Source organism: Kogia breviceps, chromosome 2 (assembly GCF_026419965.1).
Source record: "Kogia breviceps isolate mKogBre1 chromosome 2, mKogBre1 haplotype 1, whole genome shotgun sequence".
In the NCBI taxonomy this organism is placed as follows: Eukaryota; Metazoa; Chordata; class Mammalia; order Artiodactyla; family Physeteridae; genus Kogia; species Kogia breviceps.
Window position 1 is genome coordinate 150,787,681 of NC_081311.1, and position 26,993 is coordinate 150,814,673.

The 26,993-nt window shown below is 36.1% G+C and overlaps 1 protein-coding gene across 6 annotated transcripts in view; it reads right to left on the reverse strand.

Moving 5' to 3' along the window:
* Positions 1–26,993, reverse strand: part of PDE1A (phosphodiesterase 1A) — a 349,210-nt gene that overhangs the window by 36,382 nt on the left and 285,835 nt on the right. For all 6 annotated transcript variants that reach the window (XM_067026418.1, XM_067026419.1, XM_067026416.1 and 3 more), the window contains 3 exons: positions 24,587–24,688; positions 24,362–24,482; positions 1,578–1,659 (listed from right to left, as the gene is read on the reverse strand). In XM_067026418.1, the coding sequence (XP_066882519.1) occupies positions 1,578–1,659; positions 24,362–24,482; positions 24,587–24,688 (305 nt within the window). The remainder of the gene's footprint in view (positions 1–1,577; positions 1,660–24,361; positions 24,483–24,586; positions 24,689–26,993) is intronic.

Genomic DNA, 26,993 nt, shown 5'->3' on the forward strand with positions numbered 1-26,993 from the left:
CTCAAGCCACAGGAAGGCAACCACTTCTTTTTCTCACACTGTATCAGTCAGAGCTTTCTGCCAGTGTGTTAATATTTCAAATTGCTGTTTATTATTCTCAGGATGTAAAGCTTTAAGTTCGCAGCATGTGGGCATATTCAGAACAGAGAACAGCATTAATCCCGCCACTTTGAGATGACAGAATTGAATAAAGAATTTTACATTGAAAGTACTCATCAAACTAGAAAATGACACACACAGAGAATGGGGCACGGTCCTTTAGGGAGCATTTACTACCTGTATTTAGGTGGAGGAGGAGACAAGCTCTGTGTACATTCAACACCCGAGGTCCCAGGAGAGGTGTGGTGCTGGAAATCAAGCACTTGTTGCCTTAAACACAACTGGGAGCAATAGACTACCATCTGAATATAAGAGAACACTGCAGGCATGCTTTTTAAATGATAGTGTCCTGGGAAATATCTATATTTTAAAAGTATCCTATCCATCAGAAACTTGGATAAAGTAATTCACATTTCAAGTAATTGTATTCACCATAGCATATATTAAGATGCATTTTTAATTCAAAAATTTCAATAGTTTTATGTTTGAATTGATGACTTCAAGTTGAGTCAATGTTAATTGACCACCAGGGTGTTCTTTCACGATTTGTCTATGGTTTTAAATGCCTGGGATCTAGAGACTATCAAATGAGTCACCTCTACTAACATGGCAGCAATTTACATTACAGCAATAAGCTTCAGACACTTCTATTCTTCTCAGCTTGCCCAAGGAAGTCCTTAACCTGACATAGTCACAACTTCTAAACGATGAGAGTCACCTGTGTTATGGTAGCTAGGAAAACAGCTGTTGGAACATGGGTAGGAAGGGGAAAGGTGAGAGCAAGAAGCTTTCTGACAGCTGACCACCACTTTGTAGGAGGTGGTACCAGACCAACTAGAGAGGTAAGGCAGTTATCCTTATATTTATTGATCATATAGGTCAGTAATGAAGATGCTGGCCCAGGGAATAACTATTACAAATATATGAACCATGCAGCATAGCAATAATATGTTTTAATCATGGGCTGGACTTGAAGTCTCCAATATAAGCACAAATGAAAAGGATAAATATGATTGGGAGCAATATCATCTTACAGATTTCCTGTTGTTGGCTTCCCTATTCATATCATAAGAATTTTTTTCCAAAAAGAATATGAGTTAGTATATTAAGAATATTATGCAAACAGTGATAACAGATATATTACTTTTTCATTGGATTGTCCTAAATACAAAGGATTAAATTACAGAAAATAATCAGCAACAAAACAATAAGAAATGCCATCTCTTGCAAAAGAAGAAAGTCCTCTATTTTGTGAAAGGATTACAAAGAGAATAACAATTATTTACTAATACTGCTTTATTGAGTTCATTTTGTGAGAATGTTTCAAAATTCTTCATTCACCACCATATAGATCAGTCTAAAGATCAAATTTATCATGAATATGGAGTGAGGTTTTCATGGGTGAACAACATCGTGTATCCATTTGAAAACTGACAGGCACACACCCGCTCTCCACAACCACCAATCCTCAGTATTACCTATTTGGGACTGGGCCACCATCGTTGACTTCCGATCACAAAGTGGGGAAAATGGAAGCCCTAATTCAGCTTCTTTATCTCCCTGCGGAAAGGAAAGCCCATTAGTACAGACTTGGTGTGGAGAAACTAAAAGCAGCTTAGATAAAAAGGCTTAAAAAGCTGCATATTTTCCTAATTAGCATTGTGTATTTATCACAAAACAAAAAGCTGTTGTTCAAGTTCATATAATTTTACTCACATGGTCTCCTTTTGGGGATATGTTGCATATGGCACACATTGCAGAAGTTAAAAAGCATGAACATTTTCAGCACCTAGAGACTCCCCATTGGTATTACAACCCCTTGATTATAAAGAGACAACAAACCTTTGCTCTTTGGAATTTTCTAAAGTCACCATAAAATAGTCATCTCGGTGTGTTATTTGGCATTTAATTAACAATCCAACTCATGGATTTTTCTGCTTCATTTTTCCATGCCAAATACATCAGCAGACCTTCAGTAATCAAGAATTCATGATTGGATGGCTTTTTAAATTTAAAAGTGTATGAGCATTTTGAAACATCTTTTTACTTATTAACCAAGTTTTACTGAATCTCCTACAGCAAGTAATGAGGAATATCTTCAACATTCTTACATTCTGTGTGCATAAATTTTATTTTAATGTATTCTCAGAGAAAATTGAAATGTCAATGTTTTTTTATTATTTGATCTTATCAAATGTAGATTAATTGAGCACAAAGTTTAAAGAATTCCATTTTTGTTTGGGTTTAACATCATAATTAGATTTTCGTTTCCTGAAATAAAGGTGGCTGCTCTGGACAAAGCTTTATTATGATAAGGTTTATCAAACACTGGTTCTTTGCATTCAAGGAGATGTGCTCACAAAGAAAAAGGAGGTAGGATACTTCACTTGCCCCATTCACTTCAACTGCCCGGACATTTGAAAGAATGCTTTGGGCTCTATTTTCTCCTAATCTGTTGGTTGTATACCTTCATGGGGTACACTGGCCTTGCATAAGACCACAACTTAGAATATATGGTTGAGATCAGGGGACAAAAGGGAGTGGCCTTTACTTTGGAGCAGAGCCCATATTACAAGGCAAACCTGTCTGAGAACTTCAGTTTCCTTTGCTTCCTCTAGCAGCTTTTCATCACGATCTTTACAACTTTATGTCAACATGTGGCTTTAAAGTTTTTATTGATGATGTTTTCTAGTGCATTTACGCTAAACTATGCCTCTGATTAGAAGGGACAGAAAGTTTGAAATGAGAATTGCTCAGAAAAATCTAGATACAGTCACCAAAGAAGTAGGCAAAGTAGCTACAAATAGGAATGTTTCACTATGTCATGACAAGGGAAAGAATTTCTGTGACCTCTCCCAGTAAACCTCACCATTCCCCAAGAGAATAACATCCATTCCATTTGGAATTAATATTTATACTTGGCTTAAGGGACAGATGGGGGGGGCAGAAATTATCATGTCATTAGCCTTGGAGTCACAAGACACACAGCTGAATCACTGCTGTTCAACGGGCTGTCTCTGTTACTTCAGACACATCACAGACTGCCGAAATGAATTCTCCTCTGTTACCCAACTCGGTGATTTCGGTTGACTTGTTTTAAGAATAAGGATATAATAGTATCTACCTAATAGGGTTATCCTGAGTTATCTAAGGTAATTTATGTGAAGCCTAAGGACAGTGCCTAATATATAGTCAATAGTCATTAAATGTTAGCTAATAAGAATCATAATTCATAATACTAGCTAAAACACAGAGCTGTGCAAATTAGAGGTATTTATGAAGTCTAATGCATATCTTGGATGGCATTAAAACACAAGGAAAAGGATTACTACTTAATTTACATGTAATGGAGAGGCATTGGCTTTTCCCCTCTTTATTCTATATGGAATTGACATAAGAGGAATTCTACTTTTGAAACACTAATTTGTTGGCAGTGTGGGAGATGGCTTGGGGTAAGTTAAGGGTGAGGCTTGTGCTTCAAACCGAATGAAAAGGAGACTTTGGGGCCACTAATAGAAATAAGATGATCTGGATGAGGGCTTGATTTAAAGACTATTATGAATTTGATTTTAACATGTTGAGAATAAAGTGAAAGAATAATAACTTGCTAAAATATAGACGATATTACTATTATTAAAGTAGAAATAAGAGTACTCATAGACTTCATGGGAAATGTGATACTGGGGATTCCTTTTTTTAAAAATTTAATTAATTAATTTTTTTATAGAGCAGGTTCTTATTAGTCATCTATTTTATACATATTAGTGTATACATGTCAATCCCAATCTCCCATTTCATCCCCCCCACCCCACCCCACGCTTTCCCCCTTGGCATCCATATGTTTGTTCTCTACATCTGTGTCTCTATTTCTGCCTTGCAAACCAGTTCATCTAAACCATTTTTCTAGATTCCACATATATGCGTTAATATATGATATTTGTTTTTCTCTTTCTGACTTACTTCACTCTGTATGACAGTCTCTAGGTCCATCCACGTCTCTATAAATGACCCAATTTCATTCCATTTTATGGCTGAGTAATATTCCATTGTATACATGTACCATATCTTCTTTATCCATTCATCTGTCTATGGGCATATAGGTTGCTTCCATGACCTGGCTATTGTAAATAGTGCTGCAGTGAACATTGGGGTTCATGTATCTTTTTGAATTATAGTTTTCTCTGGGTATATGCCCAGTAATGGGATTGCTGCGTTATATGGCAATTCTATTTTTAGTTTCTTAAGGAATCTCTATACTGTTCTCCATAGTGGCTGTATCAACTGACATTACAAACAGTGCAAGAGGGTTCCCTTTTCTCCACACCCTCTCCAGCAATTGTTGTTTGTACATTTTCTGATGATGCCCATTCTAACCAGTGTGAGGTGATACCTCACTGGAGTTTTGATTTGGATTTCTCTAATAATTAGTGACGTTGAGCAGCTTTTCATATGTCTCATGGCCATCTGTATGTCTTCTTTGGAGAAATGTCTGTTTAGGTCTTCTGCCCATTTTTGGATTGGGTTGTTTGTTTTTTTAATATTGAGCTATATGAATTGTTTATGTATTTTAGACATTAATCCTTTGTCCATTGATTCGGTTGCAAATATTTTCTCCCATTCTGAGGGTTGTCTTTTCGTCTTGTTTATAGTTTCCTTTGCTGTGCAAAAGCTTTTAAGTTTCATTAGGTCCCATTTGTTTATTTTTGTTTTTATTTCCATTACTCTAGGAGGTGGATCAAAAAAGATCTTGCTGTGATTTATGGCAAAGAGTGTTCTTCCTATGTTTTCCTCTAAGAGTTTTATAGTGTCCAGTCTTACATTTAGGTCTCGCATCCATTTTGAGTTTATTTTTGTGTATGGTGTTAGGGAGTGTTCTAATTTCATTCTTTTACATGTAGCTGTTCACTTTTCCCAGCACCAGTTATTGAAGAGACTGTCTTTTCTCCATTGTATATCCTTGCCTCCTTTGTCATAGATTAATTGATCATAGGTGCATGGGTTTATCTCTGGGCTCTCTATCCTGTTCCATTGCTCTATATTTCTGTTTTTGTGCCAGTACCATATTGTCTAGGTTACTGTAACTTTGTAGAATAGTCTGAAGTCAGGGAGTCTGCTTCCTACAGCTCCGTTTTTTTTTTTTTTTTCTCAAGATTGCTTTGGCTATTTGAGGTCTTTTTAGTTTCCATACATATTTTAAGAGTTTTTTGTTCTAGTTCTGTAAAAAATGCCTTTGGTAATTTGATAGGGATTGCACTGAATCTGTAGATTGCTTTGGGTAGTATAGTTGTTTTCACAATATTGATTCTTCCAATCTAAGAACATGGTATATCTCTCCATCTGTTTGTGTCATCTTTGATTTCTTTCATCTGTGTCTTATAGTTTTCTGAGTACAAGGTTTTACCTCCTTAGGTAGGTTTATTCCTAGGTATTTTATTCTTTTTGTTGCAATGGTGAATGGGATTATTTCCTTAATTCCGATCTTCTGTTGTTAGTTTATAGGAATGCAAGAGATTTCTGTGTATTAATTTTGTTTCCTGCAACTTTACCAAATTCATTGATTAGCTCTAGTAGTTTTCTGGTGGCATCTTTAGATTTATTTATTTATTTATTTTTTGCGGTATGCGGGCCTCTCACTGTTGTGGCCTCTCCTGTTGCGGAGCACAGGCTCCAGATGCACAGGCTCAGTGGCCATGGCTCATGCGCCAGGCCGCTCCGCGGCATGTGGGATCTTCCCGGACCGGGGCACGAACCCGCGTCCCCTGCATTGGCAGGCGGACTCTCAACCACTGCGCCACCAGGGAAGCCCATCTTTAGATTTCTGTATGCATAGTATCATGTCATCTGCAAAGAGTGACAGTTTTACTTCTTTTCTGATTTGGATTCCTTTTATTTCTTTTTCTTCTCTGATTGCTGTGGCTAGGACTTCCAAAACTATGTTGAATAATAGTGGTGAGAAGGGACATACTTGTCTTGTTCCTGATCTAGAGGAAATGCTTTCAGTTTTTCACCATTGAGAATGCTGTTTGCTATGGGTTTGTTGTATATGGCCTTTATTATGTTGAGGTAGGTTCCCTCTATGCCCAGTTTCTGGAGAGTTTTTATCATAAATGGGTGTTGAATACTGTCAAAAGTTTTTTCTGCGTCTATTGAGATTGTCATATGGTTTTTATTCTTCAATTTGTTAATATGGTGTATTACATTGATTAATTTGTGTATGCTGAAGAATCCTTGCATCCCTGGGATAACTCCCACTTGATCATGGTGTATGATCCTTTTACTGTGTTGTTGGATTCTGTTTGCTAGTATTTGTTGAGGACTTTTGCATCTACATTCATCAGTGATATTGGTCTGTAATTTTCTTTTTCTGTAGTACTTTTGTCTAGTTTTGGTGTCAGGGTGATGGTGGTCTTGTAGAATGAGTTTAGGAGTGTTCCTTCCTCTAAAATTTTTTGGAAGAGTTTGAGAAGGATGGGTGTTAGCTCTTCTAAATATTTGATAGAATTCACCTGTGAAGCCATCTGGTCCTGGACTTTTGTTTGTTGGAAGATTTTTAATCATGGTTTCAATTTCATTACTTGTGATTGGTCTGTTCATATTTTCTATTTCTTCCTGGTTCAGTCTTGGAAGGTTATACCTTTCTAAGAATTTGTCCATTTCTTCCATTTCTTCCGGGTTGTCCATTTTATTGTCATAGAGCTGCTTGTAGTAGTCTCTTATGAGGCTGTGTATTTCTGTGGTGTCAGTTGTAACTTCTCTGTTTTCATTTCTAATTTTATTGATTTGAGTCCTCCTCCTCTTTTTTTTTTTTTTTTTTTTTTGTGGTACACGGGCCTCTCACTGTTGTGGCCTCTCCCGTTGCACGGAGCACAGGCTCCGGACGCGCAGGCTCAGCGGCCATGACTCACAGGCCCAGCCACTCCGCGGCATGTGGGATCTTCCCGGACCAGGGCACGAACCCATGTCCCCTGCATCGGCAGGCGGACCTCTCAACCACTGCACCACCAGGGAAGCCCTCCTCTTTTTCTTGATGAGTCTGGCTAAAAGTTTATCAATTTTGTTTACCTTCTCAAAGAACCAGATTTCAGTTTTATTGATCTTTGCTATTGTTTTCTTTGTATCTATTTCATTTATTTCTGCTCTGATCTTTATGATTTCTTCCCTTCTACTAACTTTGGGTTTTGTTTCTTGTTCTTTCTCTAGTTCCTTTAGGTGTAAGGTTAGATTGTTTGAGATTTTTTTTTGTTTCTTGAGGTGAGATTGAATTGCTATAAACTTCCCTCTTAGAATTGTTTTTGATACATCTGATAGGTTTTGGTTGTCTTGTTTTCATTTTCATTTATCTCTAGGTATTTTTTGATTTCCTCTTTGATTTCTTCAGTGATCTCTTGGTTATTCAGTAATGTATTGTTTAGCAACCATGTGTTTGTGTTTTTTGTTTTATTCCCTGTAATTGATTTCTAATCTCATAGCGTTGTGGTCAGAAAAGATGTTTCATATGGTTTCAATTTTATTAAATTTACTGAGGCTTGATTTGTGACCCAAGATGTGATCTATCCTGGAGAATGTTCCATGTGCACTTGAGAAGAAAGTGTAATCTGCTGTTTTCAGATGGAATGTCCTATAAATACCAATTAAATCTATCTGGTCTATTGTGTCATTTAAAGTTTGTTTCCTTATTAATTTTCTGTCTGGATGATCTGTCCATTGGTATAAGTGAGGTGTTAAAGTCTCCCACTATTATTGTGTTACTGTCAATTTCCTCTTTTTTTTTTTTTTTTTTTTTTTTTGCGTACGTGGGCCTCTCGCTGTTGTGGCTTCTCCCATTGCGGAGCACAGGCTCTGGAGGCTCAGGCTCAGCAGCCATGGCTCATGGGCCCAGGCACTCCACAGCACGTGGGATCTTCCCGGACCAGGGCATGAACCCGTGTCACCTGCATCGGCAGGCGGACTGTCAACCACTGTGCCACCAGGAAAGCCCCAATTTCCTCTTTTATAGCTGTTAGCATTTGCCTTACGTATTGAGGTTCTCCTATGTTGGGTGCATATATATTTATAATTGTTATATCTTCTTTTTGGATTGATCCCTTGATCATTATGTAGTGTCCTTCCTTGTCTCTTGTTACATTCTTTATTTTTAAAGTCTAATTTATCTGATATGAGTATTGCTACTCCAGCTTTATTTTGATTTCCATTTGTATGGAATAACTTTATCCATCCCATCACTTTCAGTCTGTAGGTGTCCCTAGGTCTAAAGTGGGTCTCTGCCATATAGATGGGTCTTGTTTTTGTATCCATGCAATGAGCCTGTATATTTTGGTTGGAGCATTTAATCCATTCACGTTTAAGGTAATTATCAATATGTATGTTCCTATGACCATTTTCTTAATTGTTTTGGGTTTGTTTTTGTAGGTCCTTTTCTTCTTTTGTGCTTCCCACTTAGAGAAGTTCCTTTAGCATTTGTTGTAGAGCTGGTTTGGTGGTGTTGAATTCTCTTAGCTTTTGCTTGTCTGTAAAGCTTTTGATTTCTCCATCGAATCTGAATGAGATCCTTGCCAGGTAGAGTAATCTTAGTTGTAGGTTCTTTCTTTTCATCACTTAAAATATGTCATGTCACTCCTTTCTAGCTTGTAGAGTTTCTGCTGAGAAATCAGCTGTTAACCTTATGGGAGTTCCCTTGTATGTTATTTGTCATTTTTCCCTTGTTGCTTTTCATAATTTTTCTTTATCTTCAATTTTTGTCAGTTTGATTACTATGTGTCTCAGCATGTTTCTCTTGGGATTTATCCTGCCTGGGACTCTCTGTACTTTCTGGACTTGGGTGGCTATTTCCTTTCCCATGTTAGGGAAGCTTTTGACTACAATCTCTTCAAATATTTTCTCGGGTCCTTTCTCTCTCTCTTCTCCTTCTGAGACCCCTATAATGTAAATGTTGGTGCGTTTAATGTTGTCCCAGAAGTCTCTTAGGCTGTCTTCATTTCTTTTCATTCTTTTTTCTTTATTCTGTTCCACAGCAGTGAATTCCACCATTCTGTCTTCCAGGTCACTTATCCGTTCTTCTGCCTCAGTTATTCTGTTATTGATTCCTTCTAGTATATTTTTCATTTCAGTTATTGTACTGTTCATCTCTGTTTGTTTGTTAATTCTTCCAGTGCTTTATTAAACATTTCTTTCATCTTCTCTATCTTTGCCTCCATTCTTTTTCTGAGGTCTTGGATCATCTTCACTATCATTATTCCGAATTCTTTTTCTGGAAGGTTGCCTATCTCCACTTTATTTAGTTGATTTTCTGGGGTTTTATCTTGTTCCTTCATCTGGTACATAGTCCTCTGCCTTTTCATTTTGTCTGTCTTTCTGTGAATGTGATTTTTGTTCCACAGGTTGCAGCATTGTAGTTCTTCTTGCTTTTGCTGTCTGCCCTCTGGTGGATGAGGCTATCTAAGAGGCTTGTACAAGCTTCCAGATGGCAGGGACTGCTGGAGGATAGAGCTGGGTGTTGCTCTGGTGGGCAGAGCTCAGTAAAACTTTAATCCACTTGTTTGCTGATGGGTGGGGCTGAGTTCCCTCCATGTTCATTGTTTGGCCTGAGGCAACCCAACACTGGATTCTACACGCTCTTTGGTGGGGCTAATGGTGGTCTCTTGGAGGGCTCACACCAAGGAGTACTTCCCAGAACTTCTGCTGTCAGTATCTTTTCTCCCCAGTGAGCCACAGTCGCCCCACCCACCCTCTGCAGGAGACCCCACAACACTAGCAGGTAGGTCTGGTTCAGTCTCCTAAGGGATCACTGCTCCATCCCCCTGGGTCCTGATGTGCAAACTACTTTGTATGTGCCCTCCAGCTAGCCTTCAAAGTCTGATTCTCTGGGAATTCCTCCTCCCATTGCCGGACCCCCAGGTTGGGAAGCCTGACGTGGGGCCCTTCGCTCCAGTGGGTGGACTTCTGTGGTATAATTGTTCTCCAGTTTGTGAGTTACCTACCCAGTGGTTATGGGATTTGATTTTATTGTGATTGTGCCCCTTCTACCATCTCACTAAAGCTTTTCCTTTGTCTTTGGATGTTAGGTATCTTTTTTGGTGATTTCCAGTGTCTTCCTGTTGATGATTGTTCGGCAGTTATTTGTGATTCCGGTGCCCTCGAAAGAGGTAGTGAGCGCACATCCTTCTACTCTGCCATCTTGAACCACAATTTGTCAGAAGCAAAGTCCTGGAGTGACACCCCACTGTGTGCAGCAGATGGCAGGCAGGACACCAGGGCAAGACACAGCAGCAGTCTTCAGTCAGGGACTCTTAATTGATGTATGCAAAGATGATCCATTGATTTTATTAGTTAAGGTGTTGGTGATATTTTAAAAGATGTAGTTTTATATCACTTAAGTTCTTTAACCTGAAAACTATCATTTGGGCCTGAAAAAGGCATGGTGATGATTTACCTTCCATGAGCTAAATTTCATGGAATGCTGGATAGCAACATTTTTATATAGGACTTAAGCATATGACAGACATATGCAGGGTTGATCTTCCTACAGATGAAGTGGGAGATTCTATATTCTATTTGCTTCTTGTACTCCACAATTGATTTAGAATATTAAGTTTCCATTGCTAAGCACATTGAATGCTACAGTGCAGTAGTTATTTATAAATATTTCAAAGTGTCATTTATTCTTTAGGGTGAATAAAGACCATGAGTGCAAGATTAGTAGGGGGCCCTATAGCCAGACTATGAGGGAATCAGAAACCCAATAGGACAAGGGAGTTTCTCCTAAGGGAGGGGGAAAGATATGTAAAGGGAGAGTCAGGAAACCTGAATATAAATTTGACAAACTTTACAATTTTCCTTACTCTCTCCCATTTACTTTTCATCAAGATGAAAAAAGAGGTCAAAAGCAATAGACAGTGTGTACATCAACTAGTTTATATTTTTCTTGGAGGTTGTTCTTTCACTTGAGCGTGCTGCTCATAGGAGGTCAAAAATATACTTTTAAAAATCAATAACTTACTGAATACATGTTTGTATTGAATCGTACAAGTGGTTGGAGCAGAATTATAGGTTCCTAGGCCACTAAACTCAATTAATTAATCAACCACTTAATTATGCCCCTGGATCTCTGCATCTTTTCTTGGGGATATGCCTGCAGGTAGAGAGGCAGAGAAAGTGGTTTCATCAACTTGGAAACACAAGATAGCCTGATGTGCTCAGGCCTGATAGTTTTTGCCCGTCTTAGCAATTCCCTTGGGACTTGTTGGGGTTTCTTATTTGAAAGGCCATAACAAAGAACTAGTACAAGAATGTCTTGGAGATTTTGTAGGTTTGGTTTCAGACCACAACAATAAAGCAAACATTGCAATAAAGTGAGTTATATGGGGTTTTTTTGTTTCCTAATGCATATAAAAGTTATGTTTACACCACACTGTAGTCTAATAAGTATGCACTAGCATTGTGTCTAAAAAAGCAATGAACATATCTTAATTAAAAAGATATGTTATTGCTAAAAAATGCTAGCCATCATTTGAGCCTTCAGTGAGTTGTAATCTTTTTGCTGCTGGAGGGTTTTGCCTCAATGTTGATGGCTGCTGACTGATCAGGGTGGTGGTTGCTGAAGGTTGGGTGGCTGTGGCCATTTCTTAAGGTAAGACAACAATGAAGTTTGCTACATCAGTTGACTCTTCCTTTCATGAACGGTTTCGCTGTAACATGCAATGCTGTTTGACAGCATTTTACCCACAGTAGAATTCTTTCAAAATTGAAGTCAACCCTCTAGAACTCTGCTGCTCCTTTATCAACTAAGTTTATGTAATACTCTAAATCCTTCGTTGTCATTTCAACAATCTTCACAGAGTCTTTACTATGAATAAATTTCATGTCAAGAAACCAGTTTTGATTTTTTCTTGCTTATCCATAGGAAGAAATTCCTCATGAATTAAAGTTTTATTATGAGATTGTAGCAATCCAGTCACATTTTCAGGCTCCTCTTCTAATTCTAGTTCTCCTGTTATTTCCACATTTGCAGTTACTTCCTCCACTGAAGTCTTGAGCCCCTAAGTCATCCATGAGGGTTAGAATCAACTTTTACTAAACTCCTGTTATGTTGATATTTTGACTTCTTCCCATGAATCACAAATGTTCTTAATGTCATCTGAAATGGTGAATCCTTTCCAGAAGGTTTCCAGAAGGTTGGTTTGCTCAGACCCATCAGAGGTATCACTATCTATGGCATGTATAGTCTTATAAAATGTATTTCTTACATAATAAGACTTGAAAGTTGAAATTACTCCTTGATCCATGGCTGCAGAATGGATGTTGTGATAGAAGGCATGAAAACAACATGAATCTTGTTGTGCATCTCCATCAGAGCTTTCAGGTGACCAGGTGTGCAATGTCAATGAGCAGTAGTATTTTAAAAGGAATCTTTTCTGAGCAATAGGTCTCAACAGTGGGCTTAAAATATTCAGTAGGACTTCCCTGGTGGTGCAGTGGTTAAGAATACTCCTGCCAGTGCAGGGGACACGTGATCGATCCCTGGTCCGGGAAGATCCCACATGCCCCAGAGCAACTAAGCCCATGTTCTACAACTACTGAGCCTGCGCTCTAGAGCCTGCGAGCCACAACTACTGAGCCCACGTGCACAACTACTGAAGCCAGCACGCCTAGAGCCCGTGCTCCGCAACAAGAGAAGCCACCACAATGAGAAGCCTGCGCACCGCAACAGAGTCGCTCCTGCTCTCTGCAACTAGAGAAAGCCTGCACATACCAATGACGACCCAATGAAGCCAAAAATAAATAAATAAATAAAATATTCAGTAAGCCATGTTGTCAACAGATGTGCAGTCATCCAGGCTTTATTGTTCCAGTTATAGAGTACAGGTAGAGTAGATTTAGCATATTTCTTAAGGGCCCTAGGATTTTCAGAATGGTAAATGAGCCCTGGCTTCAACTTTAAGTCACCAGTTGCACTAGTCCCTAACAAGTGAGTCAGCCTGTCCTCTGAAGCTTTGAAGCCAGGTATTAACTTCTCCTCTCTATCTATGAAAGTCCTAGATGGTATCTTTTCCAATAGAAAGCCATTTCCTCGCATTGAAAATCTGTTGCTTAGTGAAGCCACCTTCATTAATTATCTTAGTTAGAGCTTCTGGATAATTTGCTGCAGGTTCTACATCAGCACTTGCTTCTTCACCTAGCACTTTTAGGTTATGGTGATGGCTTCTTTCCTTAAATTTCATGAACCAACCTCTGCTAGCTTCAAAATTTCTTCTGCAGCTTCCTCACCTCTCTCAGCCTTCATAGAATTAAAGAGAGTTAGGGCCTTGCTCTGGGTTAGGCTTTGACTTAAGGGAATGTTGTGGCCTTTTTGATCTTCTAACTACACCACTAAAACTTTCTCCATATCAACAATAAGACTATTTTGCTTTCTTATTCATGTATTCACTGGAGTAGCACTTTTCATTTTCTTCAAGAACTTTTTCTTTGCATACACAACTTGGCTAATTGGCAAAAGAGGCCTAACTTTCAGGCTATCTCAGCTTTTGATGTGCTTTCTTCATTAAACTTAATCATTTCTAGCTTTTGATTTAAAGTGAGAGATGTGCAATTCTTCCTTTCACTTGAACACTTGGAGGCCATTAAAGGATTATTATTGGCCTAATTTCAATATTGTCCTGTCTCAGGGAATAGGGAGGCCTGAGGAGAAGGAAAGAGAGAGGGGAATGGCCAGCTGGTCAGTGAACGGTCAGAATACAAATAACATTTATCAGTTAAGTTCACCTTCTTGTACAGGTGTGGTTTGTGGCACCCCAAAACAATTACAATAATAACTTCAAAGATCACTGATCAGAGATCACTACAACAAATACATATAATAATAATGAAAAAGCGTGAAATATTGTGAGAATTACCAAAATGTGGCACAGAGACATGAAATAAGCAAATACTGTTGGAAAAATGGCACTGATAGACTTGTTTTATGCAGGATTCTCACAAACCTTCAATTTGTAAAAAACACAGTATCTGAGAAGCACAATAGAGTAAAGCATAATAAATGAGTTATGCCTGTAATTGTTTTTATGCTATTCTAAATAGTGTGAAATACTCTGATAGCTGTCAACAAGGTGTCAAATCCAGTGATTTAGTGGCACATTTGTTTCTTTTTTCCTTTTTGCATTTTCTGTGAAGCCAAAACAATTTCTATAGTTTTAAAGAAATGCAGAAGATAAGAAAGGGTGAAGTACAGATATGTTGAGAAACCTCTTGCATTGAAGAGGTTTTGATCTCAGAAGCAACATCAACAGCAAGCACATAGGAAGCTCCTGACCACAGGCTCGGAGGCCACTATAAGGCCAAGGGTAGAATTTGAGGGAGCGCCAGTCCGTCAAATTTCATTGTGAAAGGAGGGGAAGATGCACTAGTTTAGCCTTCTTGGAACAACTTACTTAAGGGATTTAGCTCATCTAATTACCTTCCTTCATTCCTTCTAAAAATGGGCCCTTACAAATTCTAAGAAAGCCCCCAAACTGTATAAAAGTTTAATGATTATTATAGTAACATATTCACTTTCAGTAAAATTTATGATATGGTATAGCTGTATTTATGATAATGGTATAGCTGCATTTTTGTGTTATAAATATTTTGCAGGACATTAGTACCCCTTGTGTAATCAATGTTTGTAACACTTTTATGTCTCTTAACACTATAAGCTTTGGTTTTTTATCCTGGCTCATAGCTACAGTTCTGTATGTTTGTGAAGTTTGGGTTTTTTTTTTTTTTTTGTATCTATTATTTTTAGTGACAGATCCTCAGCTGAGAATGTACTAACTAAATATATTTTTATTGCTGCAGAAAATAAAATTTATTTTGAAATAACACACTTTATACTACTTCTAGCAATTTTGAAGAAAATAGAGGGGTCTTACTGTATACAATTTAGGATAAAATAACCATTTTGACCTTTCTTTCCAAATAACTTGCATTTCCAATATTTTTTTCTCCTTGCTGATAAAGTAATACTTATTGGCAAATGTAGATTTTGCTCAGATATAGATTTTTTTTTCATGTGTCACACAAAAGGACTAGTTGAAGAAGGAAAAAATTCACATAGTATAAAATATGAACACATTTTAATGGAAATGACTATTTAAAAAAATTTTTAATTGTATTAACTTCTTGTTATCTTGCCAACCTATCATGTTCAAGAAGAGAATAAGAACAAAAAATCAGCTGCTTACTAAGAATCAGAAATAAAAATTTGTCAAGATAGCAAATTCTAGATTCAATTTTAATCTCTTCTGGTTACAATTTCCCATGGTTTTACAAAGTGTACATAAGTAGTTACACCAAAGAATAGGGTAAAGCTGATGAGATTTTTAAGGATGATACAAAAGCTTTGAATCCAGAAATTGGTTTGTCATCCAGAAATACATTGTGTTTAAAAAATTTTAATGTCTATTTAAGCCCATTTTTTAGTTAAAATGAACTTCGTAGAAAAATTAATGAAAAATTGACTTAGGAGACAATGTATCCCAATTTTTTTCTGGATTTTTCTAAAACATATATATATATATATACATACATATATATACACATATCTGTCTATCTATCTATCTATCTATCTATCTATCTATCTATCTATCTATATATCACATACATGCACACACATAAATTTTATTGTTGTTCTTGAAAGTCCTAAAATTAGCTCTTTCTTTTGAGTACTTTTACTAACTTTTTGAATTTATATCCAGTCTCTAATTTTGCTCAAAACCTATTGAATGGATTTCAAGTTTAGTGCTATATTCTCCATAGCAAAAGAAAAATGCTTCTCTTAACTGGCTGCTTTTTAAGCTTCATGGTTGTATCGGGAATGTGTTTTAAAACCTGTGTTCAGTCAAAGGCTTTAAGTGACTGTCAAATAAAATACTTCATAGTCAATGGCTTTCTGATACTTGACCTTGGAAAAATATGGAACTTAACATAGACCTGGAGGATAACAAATAATACCAATTCCTCACATTTGTATCATGTCTATAATGTAAAAAGACCTCTAACATTCATTGTATCATTTTGTTCCTCATAGCCATCCTGGGGAGGAGACAGAATGGGTATTAATCCCTTATTATAGGCAAGAAGGTGAGGGCTCATATCCACCACTGATGGAAAGATAGAAAGCTAATGATTACACTTGGGTTTTCTGAAGCCAAGTCCAATTATCACTTTGCATTATTAGACTTCTTATGTTTGCCCAATGTATATCAAATTCTTTAACAAGAAACATAAATGTTTGCATTTTTACTGCAGCTGAGGGAAGCGATGAGTTCTGGGCAGACCTTGTCTGATTTGCTTCAAATTTCGTAGAATAACCAGTAGATCGTGTGACATATTACATAATTTAGATTCTTGGTACATTCTAAAGGAATGAAGGAATATATTTTCAAATGTCTTTATAAATGTGATGTTTCAACTGAGATAAAAAAAAACATGTCATGGATAAACAATAAGGTCCTAGTGTATAGCACAGGGAACTATATTCGATATCCTGTGATAAACCATAATGGAAAAGAATATTTTTAAAAGGATGTATATATATATATATAACTGAATCACTTCGCTGTACAGCAGAGATTAATACAACATTGTAAACCAGCTATACCTTAATTTTTAAAAACCTTGTTATCTTGGCTAGATCCATAGCAAGAAGTTATTTATTAGCACTGTGGGTTCTACAAAGTGATAGTTACAGGTGGTTATGTGAGGATGAGCAGGAATAAGAAGAAACATGGAAAAACCATTGCAGTCTTGCCAATTTCTAGGGCATCTGCATAGATGCCAGTTAAAACTACATAGATCCAGTTAAATAGCTTATGTCAAAAACATTCAGAGCAAAGCATAAACCAAGGGGTTTCAGATTCATTGCTGTATCTACCTCCAAATGGCTAAAATATGTGGTATGGCTAAGATAATTAAGGGTACTGAGAGATTCCTTTAGTTAGTTGAAAGCATAAAAAATGGATTCCTGCTGGAGTCAATGTCATACTTTAGTATGTCTCGTAAAAATAAACTTGTTTTGCTTGTAAAACATAATCGTTATTAGTGCAAACTCACTTATTTTGACATTTAACTCTACATTCTCTTGTTTTTCTAAATATATTTCTGAAAGGGATTTAGAAGCCAATTGGATGAAGGTAATAAAAAGGTACAAACTTCCAATTGTAAGACAAATAAGTACTAGGGATCTAATGTACAACATGTTAAATATGGTTAACACTTCTGTAAGTTATATATGAAAATTGTTAAGAGAGTAAATCCTACGAGTTCTCATCACAAGGACAAAAAATTTATTTCTTTAATTTTTGTATCTATATGAGATGATGGGTGTTTACTAAACTTATTTCAGTAATCATTTCATGATGTATGTAAGTCAAATCATTATGCTGTACACCTTAAAATTATACAGTGCTGGATATCAATTATATCTAATAAAACTGGAAGAAAAAGTCATTTACTTTTAAAAATCCAGAGAAAATCTAAGATTCCATTATTAAATATGATTCCATTTTAAAACTCAGTCCTATATTAATTTATTATGATCTGAGAGGATTTTCATAGTTGAAGAGATGAGGCAATGCAGGCAGAAATGTTTTGATTTTATAATAGCACATATTAACACATACACTTTCCTCTCCTTTGGTCTGTAAGTATCTTGCCTTATATGTTAAGGTCATTTAAGCAAAGACTGTCATTTCTGAATATTTTGGGGTTACATAAATGCCTATTATTGCCAAGAGTCCTATCAAAGAACAAAACAAAATGAAAACCTGATACCTCCTCACTCTAACACACTCTGAAAAATGAAGATCACAAAAACATTCCAAGCAGCATGATGCTCTACCTATTCCAAGACTCGACCTTTTGTGTTGGATGTATTTTAATCTCTAGTATTCAGATATCTGAGTCACTTGTTTACCAGGCTCTGAGAATGACAGAGGAGCTAAGTAGCCTCACAAAACAAAGTGTCTCTACCCTGAAATTCCGATGTCAAAAATCACTGCATGCCGGGAGTTTCATTATCAGTTAACAGTCACCTTTCTAGAAAATTCAAGAATAAGGTAGTGAACTTCAAAAACATCGGGCCTCAATTTCATTGAATTCATGATAGTCTTTGGTTTTAAATCAGTAAAAGGGTAATACATGTAATACGAAGGCAATTATGGGTAATACAAGTCATGGTATTATTTGGAGATCTAACAGTAATTTTCAAGAGTTTCTGGGATTTATTAGAGTTTTTTTTTTTTTAGAGTTTTTTGTTTAAGTCACTAGTGAAGCACTTTCATTCTGAAATATTCCTTTTTTAAATTAAGGAAAAATTTATGTACAAATCTTAACAGTATAAATCATGAACACATTTGTGTAACTAACACTCAATAAAGATAAAGAACACTTTCATTACCCCCAAAAGATTCCTTTACCCTCTTCTAGTGAATCCTACCCCATATAGGCAGGCCCCCATTGTTCAGATTTCAATCACCATGGATTAATTTTGCCAGTTTTTGAACTTCATATAAAGGGAATCATATAGTATCCATTTTTTGAGGTTCACTGTGGTTCATATTATTGGTCCATATCTTATTGTATGACATTCTTTTGTATGACTATACTATGATTTACTTATGCATTTCTATTTTTGATGCACATTTGCACTTTTTCTAATATCGGGCTATCATAAGTAATACCATTACAACTACTCCTACATAAGACAGTTGGTGAGCATAAGCATTAATTTATGTAGGTTATACACCTATGGGTGGACATGCTAGGTCATAGGGGATATTAAGTTTAACTTTAATAGATGCCAACCAGTAGTTTTCCAGATGGATTGTAATGATTTATATGTCCACTATCACTGCCTGAGACTTCCAGTGGCTCCACATCCTCAGTAACACTTAATATTGTCAGTCCTTTTAATTTTAGCCATTCTGGTGAGGGCGTAGTGTTACCTCATTGTGCTTTTAATTTGCAATTCTTTGATAAGTAATGAAAATGAGCATACTTGTACGTACTTACTACCCATTTGTGTGTTTTCTTTTATGAGGTGTCTGATCAAATTGGGCTGCTTTTCTTTTTATTACTGATTTGTAGCAATTCTTTATGCAATCTGGTACAAGCCTGTAGCCAGACATTTGTAGTACAAATATTTTCTCTCAGTCTATGGCTTGCCTTTTCTTAATAGTATCTTTGGAAGAGCAAAAGTTTTGAATTTTGCTTTTGTCCACTTTACAAATTTTTTCTTTTATAGGTAGTGCTATATGTGTCTTCACTAAGAAATATTTGCTTACCCCTAAGATTAGAGAGACATTCTCTTGAGTTTTCCTGTAGAAACTTTATAGTTTTGTGTTAAGCCTGTGGTTAATCTTGAATTTAATTTTTATACATGGTACAGGTAGAGGACAGGTAGGTTCCTTTTCTTCCATACATATAATGTGTTGTTCCACTGCTATTTGTGGACTTCCCTTTCCCCATTTAGCTGTTTTGGTGATTTTGTAGAAAATCAAGTGATCATCTAAGTATGGAACTACTTCTGGAATCACTATTCTATTTTACTGCCTATTTGTCTGTCCCTATGTCAGTAACACACTGCCTTGATTACTGTAGCTTTATACCAAGTTGTGTAATAAGGAAGTATAAGTCCTTCAACTCTTAGTCTTTTTCAAAATCATTTTGGCTATTTTAGATTCTTTTTGATGCAGATTTTAGGATCAGCTTCTATAAAAAAGACTATTGTAATATTTAATAAGGATTATGTTAAATATATTAAACAATTTTGGAAGAACTGACATCTTGGCAATATTAGATCTTTCAATCCATTAACATAGTATATCTCTCCATTTATATAGGTCTTTAAAATTTTTTTCTCAACAATATTCTGTGGTTTTCTGTATCAAGGTTTTATATGAATTTAATTAATATATTCCCAAATAGTTTACTATTTTTATGCTATTATAAATAATATTGTTTTTAAATTTTAATTTTCAAATTTTTTGCTGCTAGCATACAGAAATACAATTGATTCAACAACCCTGATAAACTCATTTATCAGTTCAAGTAGCTTTTAACAGATTCTTTAAGATTTTCTATGCAGATGCTCATGTTTCTGGAAATAAGACAGTTTTATTTATTTTTATCCAATCTATACTTTATTTCCTTTTATTACCTTATTGAACTACCTAGAATTTCAAATGCAATGCTGAACGGAAATGGTAAGAGCAGACATCCAAATCTTAGAATGAAAGTGTTCAATATTTCACCATGAAGTATTGTTAACTATAGGCACCTTTTGCCTGGTTGAGAGAGGTCTCCTATTTCTAGTTTGCTGAAAGTTTTTATAATAAATGTCTTTTGAATTTTGTCAAATGCTTTTTCTGCAAGTGTTGAGATGATAACAGGGTTTTTCCCCCCTTTTTTCCTCTTAATATGGTAAAGTACCTAAATGATTTTTGAGTACCCTTTTACTATATTGCTGAGTTGGATTTGCTAATATTTTAAGGAATTTTATATCTAGGTTCATGACAGATATGGGTGTACAATTTTCTTACTTGCAAAGGCTTTGTTAGTTTTTGTCAGGGGTTATATTGACAATTTTCCCTCTTCTTACATGTCATGAAAGAATTTGTGTTAAGACTGGCATTATTTTTTCCTGAAAAGTTTGAGAGAATTCACCCTCTCTCAGCTGAACTGAGAATTAAGAATTGAAATGAGAACTAAGAACTGAAGCCATTTAAGCCTGGAATTTCTTCATGGGAAGAGTTTAGATTACAGTGTTTAAAAACAGATATATGGATATTCAGATTACAATTTTTTTCTTGTGTCTGTTTTGGTAATTTGTATCTTTCAAATAATTTGGTAATTTCATCTGAGTCATTAAATTTATATTGTATATAACATTCTTTATCCTTTTGATATATATAGATCTATAACAATATCTCTTCTTTCCTTTACAATTTATGCGTTTTTTTCTCTTTTTGATACTGCTAGTAATTTTATTTTATTTTTTTCAGAGAACCAACTGCTGTTTTTGTTAATTTTTGCTATTGTTTGCCTTGTTCTATTTCATCGATTTCTGCTTTTATATTTATTACCTCCTTCCATCAACTTATTTTGGTTTAATTTTCTTAACATTTTTTAGCTTACTTAGTAAGGTAGAAACATAGATAATTGATTTATACGTTCTTTTCTAATATAAGCAACTAAAGCTATAAAATTTTCTCTTAGCATTGCTTCAGCTGCAGCCCACAAATTTTCATATGTTGTGTTTTCATGGTCATTCAATTAAAAATATTTTAATATTTCTTCTTAACCCAAGAAAAGTCATTTTATCTTTTCCTGGTTCTGTTTTTTTCATCTCTAATGTGAGAATGTTGTTATTAAAAATCTCTAAGTCTATTTTATATTTACCATTGTCTGATGATTGGTTGAGTAACTAAAATTATAATTTTTAATTGGCCATAGCACGCAGCTTGCCTTTAGAATTGAACAGATTTTAACATTTGGTCTTTTATTTTTAAACACAAAATGTATTAAAATATTTTTTAAAGACATTTTCAATGTGAAAATATTTGAATTTCGAAGATGTTACTTAGTAACTTTCTCTAGGACTATGCAACGCTATTTCAAAGTGAAACCATATACCTATTGATGATAGGAGACAAAAACCATAGTCATCTAACTACAGTAATGTATTTGGTCTTTATGTTTTCAGAATAAGTGAAACATTAAAAAATAAAGATTAAAAATAAACAACAATGTTGAGAAATCAAATACTCTGAAAATACAGAAGTTAAAAAAGAGCTTCTCTAAGCGGTACTGTGGCATCATAAATAATGTATCTGATCTTTGTTCTTGGTTCCTGGCACAAAGGTTCAAAAACCCATGAAATTTCCTTAGTGATAGGAGACTCTTTGTTATGCTAATTATGTGACTCATGGCATAAGGCCCCTTAGATTGCTTCAGGTTAGGTAGGGCTGCTCACCAGAGAGACCAATCACATGATTAGAGGGTTGGAATATTGGGGCAGCGTCATCTGGGAGGAAAGGATGGCTGGAAGTTGAGTTCAATCACATGGGCAATGATTTAATCAGTCATGCCTATGTAATGAATCCCCATAAAAACTCCTGACACCAAAATTCAGTGGCACGTTTTGGCAGGTGAATACATTGATGTGCCAGGAAGGTGACACACCATGACTCTATGGGGAAAGAGCGTGGAAGCTTCATGTCTGGGACCCTTCCAGACCTTGGTCTATGAACTTCTTCATTTGGCTGTTCCTGAGTTGTATTCTTTATAATAAAACTATAATTGTAAGTAGAGCACTTTCCTGAGTTACTTGGCTCATTTTACTGCAGTACCCGCAGTGGGAGTAGAAACAGAATAAGGACACCATAGAGAAAAAAACCATATACTTGTTGTAGAGAACACTGGTCATTCTCCATATTGATGAAATAAAAATTCACATTTTAAGGCAAGACAAGAAAAATTTAAACATGTTTTTTGCTCTGCCCATCTGGGCCTCTTCCCTCCCCTCTAGTGTCCATTGTGCATCTGCATTATGCATTAACCAAACCTCCCCAATGGCAGAAATAACTGCTGAATCATAAAGATCAATTTTTTTCCTTCTGGCACCAGCCATGTAACTCCTTAGAAATTAACATTGCTTTTTGCAATCTTGTAAGGGGTCAAGATGACCCACTGCTCACCTTGTATGTGCAGACATCTTTGGTGCACTTAATATACAATGCCAATGCATCATTTCCCTTAAAGATAGCAATTGGTGCAAAACAGACTGGTCAGATGACCTGGAGAGATACTGGGTCACACCTAATGGAAGTTCTTAACTTAAGTACTCACTTATGACCTTAGTACTTGTATTCTGCCTATTTTACAAGATTATTGTTTCTTGCATTACCAAATGTGTGACTGTGATAAAATTGATGATTAGGCAACTTGAAACAATTGACCAAATATACAGTTCTATAAGATCAATGATTATAATAGTGTAACTCTAGATATGGGAAGAAGCAACAAGAGGGAACCATTTCCTGAACCATAAGAGACTAGTATGACAGGCGTTCCAGAGGTTTTTGGCCACTGTTAACAGGGTTTAGTCCAGTAACAGTACATTGAGTGGCCTAACAACGAAATTCTTGCCTAACCTGGGAATGAGTATTCCTAGAGCCATGGAACAAATTGGTCATGAAATGCCTCCCAAATCTTGGTCGAAATTAAGACCTAAAGGTAAGGGATTGTAAAATAAAGAATGTTGCCCACCATCCAGTTCTACAAGAATCAAGTCATTAGGCACTGAAGTTGCTGACTTACAATATACGCTGAAAGGAATTCAGGGTGAAGATCAGGATGCGGTGCTTTGTGCTGGGGGAAAACTGACAGAACTGGCCTTCAGATAATTAGATATTTTCAGGAGAAATTTCTTGTGACCTTGGATTCTTGCATCTTCCCATACTTAGAAAAGCGCTAAAACCATTAACTAAAATGTCTGTTCCGTATGACTAACAGAAACCTTCTACTGAGATGTGTACTTGATTGCATGCACCCCTTTTGCCGAAATCACATATATACTGGCCTCCCCCTTTACCTCTTCAGAACACTTCTCAGAATTCTCTGAGGGACTGTCTCCCAGGTTATAATCTTTATTTTGGCTCAAATAAAATTTTCCATTTCTTTCTTAGATTGGCTATTGATTAATTTTTTGTCAACAATATCCAGGCTTGCTTTTTCACATAACAATAGATTTTTGTAGTTAGGTACATGTTCACCCAGCTAAAAACTATATTTCTCAGCCATCTTTGCAACTATGCATGTATAACTAAATTCTAACCAGCAAGATGTATGCAGAAGTGTTATAAATCCTCCCTTTCTCTTTTTATGATGAAAGCTGTTTGCTACCTCTGCAAACCCTAACCCTAACCCTAGCATTTTACCTTTTAACAGCAGATAGCGACCCATTTGTCCCATTTGTTAATCTCTCTCTTGAGATTGGCATCTGAGATCCAAGACGTGACCCTCTTTAAAACATGTATTATACTGCATAGGATTATTTAATACATTTATTTGAAAGATTAATAAATTCTGCCTGAAGTCCCAAGAATGTGTTGTGGCCAAGTTGGTAATAGCAAGTCACAAGGCCTGGATTCTTTACAGAGAAGATGTCTATATGCACAGTCACTATTTCCAAAAACATTTGCATAGACACAGAACATGAAAGAGGCACCTGTAGGAAAAACTCCTCCATCAGGGCCATGGTCCATCGGTGGTGCAGCTGCCAGGATTTGGCTGGGTGACTGATGTCTGCTGCATGGAGGATCAGGGACATGGTTTTGGCTTTGTCAAGCCTGTCAAAACAAGGACATGCTCAAATTATCAGAACAAAGTAACCAATTACAGTCTCCTCTGAGTCCAAGCCCACATACCTTTAACATGAAAGAAAAACACCTACCCTTCAGGCTGCTGCAAACTGTTTCTTATATTTTTAATTTGCTGGAAGTGACCCGACATGTCTGTAGACAAAACCATTTCAATCACTAGGTTCCGAAGATCCCTGTGGAGTCATCAAAAGCAGAAAGGTTTGTTTGGCCCCTTTTTGTTCTCAAGTGAAATATTTCCTTAATATTGCGAATTACATTTTATTTTTTCTAATGGTATGAGCACAAAAGATGCTACATTTTAAATGTAAAAGAGCTTACAAAAGTTTGGCTATAGGATGTTGCCAGGAGAGTGATTTGTGAATGATGCTGTGCAACATCTCCTTTTAAAGAAATGGATGCTTTCCCACCCACACCTACATCCCTCCCCCACTCATAATTTCTAAATATTATTTTTAGAAATAATAATTAATATCAGAAAGAATCCTAACCAATTTTAAAGAAAAAACTATTCTAAAGGCAGAATTTGTAATTAAGAAAACCATCACCATTTATTCAGTATTCAATCAAGGCAGTGTTCTAGGTGCTTTTATGTGAGGGGGTACTATTATTTCCCACCAGAGGGGATTGAGTTGTTTGCTAAGTCACACAGCTAGTACATAGCAGAGATAAGATTCACCCACAAGAGTTCCCACTAGCAAAGCTGACACTTGGATCACTCCACTGTACCAGGCTTCCATCATGGGAACTCCAGAGAAACCAAGGCTATAAGTGAGCAGGAATTCTCTGTTTAAGCCCTGGGGACCCCGATCCTACATATCGTAGACAGAGCTACTGGTACTATTAAAATTTTAACCAAGACACTGCAAATACAGTGAACATATCATAAAGCCTATGAATGAATAACTCATTCTCACAGTAAGCAGGAGATGAGTAATGCCAGTAAAGCCTTGCATTTTCTACAATTCATTGCTTGCTCAGTATAGATAGGTAAAAAAGTCACATACTGGAAATGATATTTTATTTCATTCTGTGGCCAGTAGAGTAAGCTAAATTACAGGTGCATGGTAAACCTGAATTATGATCATGTGTCAAAGATATTTTACCTAAAGATGGTATGATTGAATGATTTGTTTTTAAGAACAACCACATATTGGAGATTCTTGCTAAAAATTATGGGTGCTAAATTCAGTTGGATTTTTAGATAGGAGCAATGAGAAGACAATACTCTGATTACTGTTCATGATTGGATAGCTTGCTTAGAATTCTTTTACCCAAATATTAAGGGAATGGAAGCTATCAAAGATAGTTAATACTTATTCTCAATTACATTTTTTCTTCTAAATTATGAGACATCCATGTTACAATACCAACTATACCAAAATATTCATGTTAACTAGGAAAAGTGAGATAAAAGTTTTATGAAATCTATAAAATTTAATAAATACTTTGTACTTTGCAGATGTGATGTTAAAAAAGAGACAACAGACCCAAAATGGAGTCCTGTGTTAAGCCCACATCACCAAACCAAGACTTAATACCTCCCCCAGGATTGGAAACTTAAACCAGTCAATGTGGAATTACCTGGTCAGCACTAGTGAGATAATCCACCTGATAGACCCCTGTCATCCCCCAAAGGAAGGTGACTTTACCTGAAACAATCAGCTCCTTGATAAAATAACTTCCTTGTCTTCCTCTTTCTGCTTATAAAAGTCTGCCATTTTGTACAGTTATTTGGAGCTCCTTTTTATTTGCTAGATGGGATGCTGCCCAATTCATGAATTGGGTTGAATAAAGCCAATAAGATTTTTAAAATTTACTCAGTTGAACTTTGTTTTTTAACAGTAATCAATAAATGTTAGATATTATCAATAATCAACTAATATCAATAGGCAAACTAGTACAAAAAGGAAATGTTAATTTATACATTTTTCTTGCCAAAATTTAAAAATTACTGCATTTATAGTTACTAATGTTACTTTAAAAAATAGATTTGCAAACAGAAAACCTACACTTAAAAAGCTACCCATATTTTATTTTTTTAATTTTTAATTAATTAAGTTATTTATTTATTTATTTTTGGCTGTGTTGGGTCTTCGTCACTGCGTGCGGGCTTTCTCTAGTTGCAGTGAGCGGGGGCTTCTCTTCGTTGCAGTGCGCAGGCTTCTCATTGCCATGGCTTTTCTTGTTGTGGAGCATGGGCTCTAGACGTGTGGGCTTCAGTAGTGTGGAAAGTGGGCTCAGTAGTTGCAGCACGTGGGCTCAGTAGTTGTGGCACACGGGCTTAGTTGCTCTGCCGCATGTGGGATCTTCCCAGACCAGGGCTTGAACTCCTGTCTCCTGAATTGGCAGGCGGAATCTTAATCACTGAGCCACCAGTGAAGTCCCACTATCCATATTTTAATTCTTGGTAAAATAGTATCAAGTTTATACCAGCAAATAAATCTTTTATAGCTTTTTGGAAACTGTGTTAAATCATAT